Raw genomic sequence first — 9,903 nt, 5'->3', positions numbered from 1 at the left:
ATATAAAGCATTACAAATCAATTTCCAATGAGCACATACCTAGGTATACACTGCCGTTGAATTTTAGCCTGGCCAATTCTGGAGCTCATATTACGTGTATATTGAACATTGAAAATCCATTTTCAAGATATATTCAACCCCACGGTCTGTGGAGATACAATCCGCATGTGAATAGAAAAACGACTTCAAGAAAATATGCGTGAGACATGTCAAGGTCATTATTCCCAAGCCGGATTCGGCCACGATATTTAAAAAGGAACAAATGTTGAGGTACACGCTGTATTTCGGGTTCGTCCAATCAGTTATTGAACTACAGGGTTCTTACCAAGTTCTATACACAAGAATATTTCTAACTAAATCAGTTTTGCCTTCACGCTTGCGAAATCAGCTAAACAGGCACCAGGCTTTCATTAACTAAAAGCTGGAAGCCTAATAAATGGGATTCGTATTTGTTTGAGAATAATACTCACTTGTTTTTCAAATTTAGCGTATGCTGCTTTGTACGTTGTTTTCTCCCTAATACTTAAACAAGGCTCAGGTCAAATAGAACACCAGTTAACGCAAAAACTCTGCGGAAAGGTGCCAGCGACAGAGCAACATCTCCGACAGATAAGTCGCGGCCAATGCATAATTTCTGAAGATATGAGACATTCGAAGACGCATTAGTTAAGAAAAATTGCCATCAAAAGCCATCTAGCACAATACGATTGAATAATAACAACTTAACGAACACAAAGACAATTGCATAATAACATACATTAACTAAAAACGAAGTGCAAATGTACCACACTCGTGAAACCACATAGTTATTGTTTACAATTTCATTCCGAGCAATGATTTTAGTAACTATGGTACATTGGCAACACTAGCTCTGAACCTAACATAATGATTTATAAGATTAATTTTATGTAGTTAGGTGAGAGTATGACATGGAGGGCAGATTAATTTTGTGGAGCCCGTCCTCCTCCTCCCGTGAAGGTTTTGAAAATTATTATTAATAATTTTGCACACCTTCAGCGATCGGCTTGCTTCATCATATGAGATTCCCTCACCCGTAGTATCAACGTCTGGATAAAGCAATGGCTTTACACAACCTAATATATACGGGGCTACTGATTATCACAAAACGTCAAAAAATTTAAGTTTACAATTACCACGTAACATGATTTGACTAGTTGATATGTATTGATTACGTTAGATACCAACGCACTATTAATTCTGTAGTCGAGATCGAGCTCTACTGAGCTATTTTAAAAATACAGCCGGCTATCTGGGACTAACTATTATGACAAGTTCTTGTTCAAATGGGACTCAAGGGTTCAGTAAAAGGAAACAGCTGTAAAATATATGTGGAATATCGTACGGCAAAATTTGTTCTTGCTCATTGTAATAACTTATAACAGCAGGCTAAATGTTTGAGCTACATATATGTATTGCAAAAGTTACTAATGTTAGCTAGTGATTGTTAGGGGGTCGACAAACAGTGTAATAAGGCAGAATAGTCCACTAAGGTAGAAAATTGGGGCAAGTCGCATCCCAATAATTGAAAATTGGCCTTTGATAAGATCGAACGAACGTTCCGGAAATCAGACTTCAATCTTGTCAAAATTTCAGCCTAAACTATTCTTCGTCGATTTTACGGAATAATGTGGCGACATGAAAAGAGGTTGATAAAATCCTTGTACAATGATTTCGACTCCTCCGCCCTGACGAATTAGAGTCCACCTCGGGTGTCTGGAGAACTGGTTAAGCAACAAATTTTTAATACATGTTATTCACACCATCACATCTGTTGATAAGTAAAAATCTGTTTTCAGTTCGAAAGATTATGTTCAATTAGGTTGAAATACGTTTACAATTCGTTTTTTAGCTAAGCCGGTCAAATGGAGACGGTGATTTTTAGGAGCGAAGTTTCATACTGTTTCTCGAAGTAGCTCTAGCGCAAGATTAGTAGTACAACCATTGCAAGTCAAAACAAGAAAAAAATAAGCCTGCTGTGCTTGACGTCATCTTCAATCATCATCTCAGTGGGCAGCCTTTAACATAAAAATATAGCTATTTACTCTCAAATTAATTTGCCTTGTGCCGTACAGCCCTATAGGCTCAACTTCCTTAGATAAACCAGTAAAGAGGATTCTCAAATAATTGCCCTACAGATCTTTAAGGCAGATAAAAAAAGTTTCAGTACCCTTGTTAAAAGAGGGCGCAAAACATTGCTATCTCTGAGAATCCCACACACGCTTTCAGAGAAAAGCAGATACGTGTTTTTACCTGTTATTTAGCGTTTGGCTGAACAGTTCTATTTTTCTGAACGGGGCATAATAGTATAACATGGTTGTTTGGAATCGTGCAGTGGCATTTATTTAATTATTGCTAATAACGTTAGTTAGATTACTTTGTCGGACTGTGGGAAAGAGTTACCTTATAAACATTTTGTGTACTTGCGCTTCGACAACGTAAGTATGCCAGTTGTTGCTGTTCTTAATAAAGGTTAGTGGAAAATACTGTGATTTATTATTATAAAGGTTTTCTTATATGTGTGCAATCCGCATGCCAGTAATTTTGTACGGAATTCTTTAAATTAAAGGAAAAAATCAAAGGAGAACTGAAAACCTAGACTGCTATATTGTACTTGGCTTTTAAATAAACCGAATGACCAGTTTCGAAGCAATCGATTGCGCTAGAATCTGTTTTATAATATGGCATATATTTCTCACAAACGTCTATACATTTTCGTTTTTATTTTATTTATTTTTTTATTTATTTTAATTTATTTAAGTATTACTGTTGGAGCATATAGCTTGTTGACATTTGAGTTAACATTCTAAATCAACAATCTATCCATTAGATCGTTCAGCATTTCCCTTATATAATGACAACTTAGATATCTAATGACCGTACTTATATTTAGAGAGGATCAAAACGTCGATGGGTAGAGCTCCATAAATACAGAACAATTTCCCGTTAATTTTGAATTATTAGTACATGTTTCAAGTTATTATTGATAAAATAAACTCAATGAAATCCAAATGAAGACCTGTGTTTATTTAAAATAATTTTACTTAATTATTATTTCTATTGTTGAGATCAATTGCAAAACGATCAAATAGGAATTTTCATTTAAAATGCAACCGCTTACGTCAAAACGATGTTCAGATCTGTGAGGATACGAAATACGAAGCAAAAAGCGAGATACTGATTCTGCAAAGATAAATGCTTTTTGTATGTAATGTAACGTTATAATTTGAAAAATAAAATGCGATTGAATTCAGTTCATTTATTTGGTATTATCCCATCGAGGCAATTAGCATCAAATTATATGACAATCGCGTATGCAAGAGATTAGTGGGTCTCCAGTTCAGCTGAACTTATGATAACGACTGTTACAGATTTTAGTGAATCCTACAGCTTTATTTGCATAAGACTCCGCCATAACAATGCACATCCTTCAATTTACAAATGTATACATACTTGTGGTTGTTAAACATTGCTGAAGTACACTTTCCTAGTAGTATTAGTCTTTCAGCTCTCATTATTACAGAACATAAATAATCTATATTTTTGAGTGTGTAAAATAAATATGTTATTGACCAAACTGTACTACACAAATTAGGTGCAATCATCTCAGCAACCACCTAAGTGATTTGAGGTACATCAGACTGAATATGTCCTCAGACCGAGACGACGAAGATGCCCCAGACTCGATTGAAGCCACAAGGTGGGTTAACGAAAATGCTTTGAGTTGTTCCGTCCAGTTATTGGAACGAGTATGCTGCCTGTTTAATCCTAAAGTAGCTAACATGCTGTCTTCTATTATTAATTATCTATTAAGAAATTATTTAATGTCCATCAAAACTTGCAGTGGGTTTACGTCTTTTTGTTTTCCTGATTACACTTTACCGCTTTTAGGAGTGGTCGTCATATAAGGCGGCGCCGTTTCGACGACGAGATTGTTGAGAGTAGCCTGGGTGCTGGAGCCGGGGCAGGCGCCCAGAGAAGCGGAAATCAAGCAGTTTCAGCTCTTCTACAATCGTCTGCGCCGTCAATCGCACCTGTAGCAGCCATCGTTAAAGTTGGTTCATTTCTCCTATCTGATTTAGCCAAGTTTGATTCTATATATTGTAATTTTAATTAAAGCTCAATATTGCTTAACATGGAGCAGCTCTCAAAAGTTTAACACCATTTGTTCTTTCTTCAAATAATGGTGGAAGATTATCTGATTTCTCTTTGAAATTATCTACTAATTCATAGGCAAATTACCTTTTTGGAAGCACATATGAGTTCGTTCTTGTTCTCTTTTTTTGTCTTTGCCTTGCCAGAAGTTTTAGAACTTGCATGCATAACACTGCTAAAGATCTTTTTCGAATGTTGCAGTGTTGCCACATTTAATTATTAATCTAATGATACTAAATTGCGTTGATATATCGTCGAACGCTTTTTACTCTGGATGTCAGCCTTACATCTGTGGGGCATTATTCCAATAAGCGCATCAATAACCACTTTGTAGACGGTTCTGCATTTCTCAGCCAAAAACTTGAATTTTTTTAAATCTATCTCACCTTTTGCGGTGTCTGCAGGCGTATCTGGCAGAACACGTAAGATCTATGGTGGGTTAACACCTGTGTATTTGCTAAAGACGCGCATAACGCGCATTTTTCTTTGACAAATGGTAGTCGCTGGTTTGATATAAAGACAGAATGCATTGTACTGTATATATTCTCACGAGCTTATATATTGCTGATCATACTTTAGTACATAACGACGTTACTAGTGCCTTCGATTTAATACAGAGGAGCTTGACGACTAAAGCACGTAAATCTAGATATGTCTCTTCCATCATGTTTGGTAATAAACCATTGATGTTGTGCAGTAATTATAGCAAAAATGAATTCGCATTTCACGGCTACGTCTCTTTTTAGAGATCGTTTAGGTCGAAGTTTCTTTGATCGGTGGTAACCTGCTTCACCGTTGACAAGAAAATATGCTGTGTCATTGGATCTTATCAGTCGTCAGATTACGGGTCTACTAAGCTTCATTAAAGAATCTAAGCTCATTGTCACGTAGAGAAATGTCCTCTAAGATGTTACTATATACTAACGAGAATATATGTAGAACAATGGATTCAATAATAAAACAGATACTCACACGAAAATCGCCCGGTAGTTTCACAGATTTGGATCTAGTAGCCATACCGGATATGCTTTTAGACGTTGCAGACAGTGTGGAATAATCGCAACAAGTTCAATTCCAGGCAAAAATATGGAAATTTTTTTAGTAGCTCTTGATAATATACACTTTTGGTCTGTCAGTGTAAGCGCGACCCTTGGCCCACGTCACCCTTTGGTTAAAAAGGGGTCTTAGATAAAAAAAAAAAACAGTTTTACAATTACGACATTTTTCTTTTAAGCGCCGAACGAGAATGAATTTACAATCTTTATACAACCAAGAACTTTAAACATAGAATCGTGCCATATGTTCTAGAAAGAGGTTATGCTTTGTGGGTCTATTCGAGTGTTTCTTCAGGTAGTTGTGATTAAGATCTGAGCTGTCTCTGATAACCCCAAAAGGCAAACAATGCGTCAGTTGCGAACTACGAGAAGAAACCAGGCCTAATTCTCGAAAAGAATCCGATACTATCGTTAAAACAGAAGTACCATATGTTTCTAATGATATATATAAGACATTAAATCCGTCGTTAAAAATAGTTATGTCGTAAATGGAAGAGGGCATTTCCAACCTAATGTACAAATGATGTGGTGGAAAGGTGTGAGAGGGAAGAGGCTTAATGTATTAACTAAAACAACTTACATCCCAATGGACCTGCTTTAGGAAGATACGCCGGTGACAACTTATGCAATGTCAGTGCCACTCTCACCGCAAGGCGGAGTTTTAACGAATACTGGGCCACTTTTGTCTATCGTTTGTGGTGATGGTTTAATGGACTATTCTGATGAAGAGCCAGACGAATGGAGAGCATCGGACGACCAGCTTCTAATTAACGCCGTGATGCAATTGCGAGATCTGGAGCTGGTGCATAAAGGAACGAAGTTCTCATACGCCTTTTCGTACGAACAGGTACCATAGACGGAATTTGTATGAAGTACACAAATGTTAATGCTGACTGTCCATCATTCTTATGAGAATGGTACTCGGCTTATCGCAATAGTACTGAAATTATATTTACTATGAAAAAGGCTGTCGCCTGCTTAATCAGTAACATAGTGTAGATACTTTACTCAATTCAGCTGTTATTTTGAACATCGGCAAACGAAGATAACTAATCGTTGGAAGCAGTTGCTCTACTCGGACCCAGTATTGTCGTCAGATGGGACATTCGAAGCTATCAATGAGCTTCATCCCTCAACCGTGGAGTATTTGGAACGAAAAATGCCGTTCTCAGCCAGCGAGGAGGCAATTCTCGCATCTGTGGGCGCTCATCAAGCCCCCACTCAGCAAAAATTTCAAGCTCTGCTTGATGCCAATAGGAAGGTGTGTAGGATTTATTTTGCTGACAGGTGTTAGCATCATGTCAACTATTCTAGTTTATCAGTACGCAAAAGTCTAAACTTGCTTACCGTTAAGACAAATCTATAGTGACGGTTAATATTATCTTTATCCAAATGTAACTATTTTGCTACTGCCAAATGCTTCAGATTTTTCAGCCATGCCGTACAGCAAAACACCTGCTTAAGCATTGGCAATTACTCCGACAGTATTACTTGCTTGCGGATCAACACGTACCGGTTGCTGCCTCAGAAAAAGGCATTCCATTAAATTTCTCTGATGTCGAAGACGAATTCAACGATCCGCAAAGTGATGCTGTAAGTTGCCTTCATACGAAGATTCCAAAATGGATAACACTTATTAGATCTTTCAACAGAGGACCGTTTTGAAAAAAATACTCCCATAAACGGCGACAGGATGGTGAAGATTTGTAACTAAATAGCCCTTTAGCATTTGACAGTATTCATTCTGAATTGCCTATTCTGTCATAGAGGTGTGGACTGTTTAAAAATAAAACTAATAAGATTTCCTAGGATATACATGTTTAGAAAATAATATAGCTACAGACAGAATAGTATAGCTACAGACAGGACATCTATTTTCTTAGGAGACAGCTTTATTTTTATCCAACTGTGTACGGGTGTTCATTTTGGCCTAAGATGTTAGAAGTTCTCGGTCCACAGTCTACGTATTAAAATTATTTGTCGCGTATGATACTTAACATAGTAAACCTATAATATGCTAATATAAACATTATTTTGCCCTGTAATCAATAGCATCTTAGACGCCGTCGAGATTTAGACGTGGACTACGAACAACGCCAGCTGCAGCGATCAGCTCGCCGTGAAATGAAGCGGCTTGAAGCAGAGCTGCCTCTGTGGCAGGCTCTTACCGATAGCATAACGGGGGCACACGCTCAAGATTTTGACAATCAAACGCTGGCCGTTCTCAGGTCTCTTCATTATAATTAAGTTAAACAACCAGTTGTGTTATTCAATATTGTTTTGTACGCGTTAGAGTCCAAGATGGATTTAATCAATACATGACATATGTACTATCCTTTGTTCCTGCTAAAAATACCAGTTTCCTTTCTCAGTGCCTTAAATAAGCGAAACTCAATGTAATTTCAGGGGCCGCCTAGTGCGTTACCTGATGCGCTCTAAAGAAATTTCTTTAGGCAGATCGTCTCGTGATGTAACAGTTGACATCGATTTTAGTCTTGAGGGACCGGCCTACAAGGTTAGCTTCAGCCACTTTGTTATCGCAGTTTGTCCGTTAGAAGATGCCAAATCGTTCTAAAACGACCTATTACTTTCTATATTAACCACAACTATTTTTTTTATAGAATATTAACAGAAAGAGATCATTAACACGAACGTTCATTGTTCATTGTTACAATTTTATTCAAATTTAGGTATCGCGTCGTCAAGCAATAATTAAACTTCGAAGTAATGGCGAGTTCGTGTTTGCTAACGAAGGAAAACGACCCGTTTATGTTGACGGGAATCCAGTGCTTACTGGAAACAAATGCAGGTGTGTGGATACATGTAAGCTAGGGGGGTTTCTAGGGCGACAGTAGCAGAACTTTTCAGTGTTCTTTACGTGATAATTTATATAATGCCATCAAAACTCTAAAGTTTATATTGCTAATAATAATTTACAACTTTCAAATCGGGCTCATATTTACTATAAGGTATAGTAGGAGTCAAAAAATTTTATAGCAACTAGATCCTATTGGGATTTTGCGCATACGCATGTAATACAATACCACTGAACCAAAAATGATTCTCCTAAGCTGTTACGAACGCGTCTAGCGGAATAAACCAGTGTTTCAAGAACTTAGGAGTGATTACCGACTGAGCTTACTTTAGCAAAAATTTGTTCAGAAGGACAACATCTTTTAGTCTCGCAAATCAACACTTAGTAGTAAAGTTTTTGCTTCTGGAATACGAAAATTTCCCGGAAATATGAAGGCATTAGGCAAAGAGGCGATAAGCGAAAGCGCAGTGCGTAGGGGGTGCAAACGTTTCTATAACAAAGACTGCAGTGCTGCAGATCAACGCAAGAGTGATCAGCGATCAGGACGAGACCGCCTTTATTTTTAGGAAAGTACAGCCTGGGATCTAAAAATTCTGTCATCCAAGAATGGTATTTCATGTGTAATCTGCTACGGAATTATAACCTGAATATTGAAAATGCAGAAACTGAATACAAAATAGCTTTCCCGGCAATTGACTCCAAGGTTGGAAATGCATATGATGTACTCCATGTGCAGTTTGCGTAACTTATTTACAAAACACCTGCTTAAAGAGTACAATCGCTATAGACGAGGGATGGCGTAATCTCTGCCGCCAATCGGAGAGGTGGAACCACGTGCAAGAACAGCGTCCCTTGGAGAGAAATCGGGTTTGGCAACAGTGTCCAATAGGCTCGGTCGTAAGATCATTTACAATTTTTTTAGTCGAACTACCTTATTAAATTTTGATGTCTGTCGGATTCGCTTGCAATTGTCTAATTATCTCATAATACCTTAACGTACTCATATTCTATTATGGCTTAATGATATGTTATTTGATAACTACTTAGATTGAGATAACTAATTTGTATTATTTGATTGTCCGCATTATGTTCTGTCGATGATAAATGCCACCAAAATAGTTCCAAGAGCCAAGGACGATTGTTCGTATGACTGAGAGGGCACAGACAGGCGGACTCGCCTTTTGTTCTTATTTGACAACTTTTACAGGCAGCACCTTTCGAAAAGTCATTCTATCTCAAATGTTTCTGGCAAAGAATTGGTCTGGTACTTTTTAAAAAACTAATTTTGGGACATCATTATTTTACTCCTGATACTTATTAGTTTTGCCGGAGTAGTTATGATGTTTCCTGCCAAAAGTTTATATTTTGAATGATTTAGAACCTGATTGACTTTGTTTGTTATAATTTCAGATTGAATCATAACTCCGTGGTTGAGCTGGCTGGTCTACGATTTGTATTTCTAGTCAATATGAAGCTTATCAATTCAGGACAAGCAGACTTTATCCAATGACTGAGGAAGTGGCTATTTAATTATGTAATCGTTAACTCATTTGTTCATAATTATTCTGCGTGTGAGTCCGCTGTATATTGCGATGTAGACGTTCCTATTATGAGGAAACTAGCAGAAATCGCATTTATATAGGTTTCTTATTTAAAAAAAAAAAATTGATAATACACATTAAGGTAGAATTGAAGCCCGTAGTAACAACTATCACAATAAAAGAGTCTACTGTAAGTTGTTTGATAAATTCAATTTTCTAATAATCACGCTTTTTTTTTTAACTTAAACTGGAAGGCAGTGAGTTCATCTCAATTGCATGTACACTAATGACCGAGTACATGAGCACCGTTCTCTGAAAA

The 9,903-nt window shown here is 37.2% G+C and overlaps 1 protein-coding gene across 2 annotated transcripts; it reads left to right on the top strand.

Moving 5' to 3' along the window:
* Nucleotides 1–2,239: 2,239 nt before the first annotated feature.
* Rcd5 (microspherule protein Rcd5) lies at nt 2,240–9,807 on the top strand. 2 transcript variants are annotated; one of them, XM_022814996.2, is made up of 10 exons: nt 2,240–2,490; nt 3,614–3,718; nt 3,910–4,072; nt 5,830–6,075; nt 6,274–6,489; nt 6,654–6,821; nt 7,281–7,456; nt 7,635–7,743; nt 7,919–8,037; nt 9,454–9,807. In XM_022814996.2, the coding sequence occupies exons 2-10, from the start codon at nt 3,666–3,668 to the stop codon at nt 9,551–9,553; spliced, it is 1,350 nt and encodes a 449-aa protein (XP_022670731.1). In that variant the 5' UTR covers nt 2,240–2,490; nt 3,614–3,665; the 3' UTR covers nt 9,554–9,807. The 2 variants fall into 2 exon arrangements, with proteins under 2 accessions (XP_022670731.1, XP_022670730.1); XM_022814995.2 differs by having other exon boundaries at nt 2,241–2,456.
* Nucleotides 9,808–9,903: the final 96 nt, after the last annotated feature.

This window comes from Varroa destructor, unplaced genomic scaffold (genome assembly GCF_002443255.2).
Source record: "Varroa destructor unplaced genomic scaffold, Vdes_3.0 BEIS01000007.1, whole genome shotgun sequence".
In the NCBI taxonomy this organism is placed as follows: Eukaryota; Metazoa; Arthropoda; class Arachnida; order Mesostigmata; family Varroidae; genus Varroa; species Varroa destructor.
Note: the sequence above shows the minus strand (reverse complement) of the source record. Positions and strands in the feature narration are given on the sequence as shown.

Bases quoted from the DNA above. Each gene is read 5' to 3' on its own strand.
- Rcd5 (XM_022814996.2), top strand. From the start codon at position 3,666: ATGTCCTCAGACCGAGACGACGAAGATGCCCCAGACTCGATTGAAGCC. The intron at 7,457-7,634 runs GTCTCTTCATTA...ATGTAATTTCAG, and splicing joins CAAACGCTGGCCGTTCTCAG to GGGCCGCCTAGTGCGTTACC. The intron at 8,038-9,453 runs GTGTGTGGATAC...TTATAATTTCAG, and splicing joins CTTACTGGAAACAAATGCAG to ATTGAATCATAACTCCGTGG.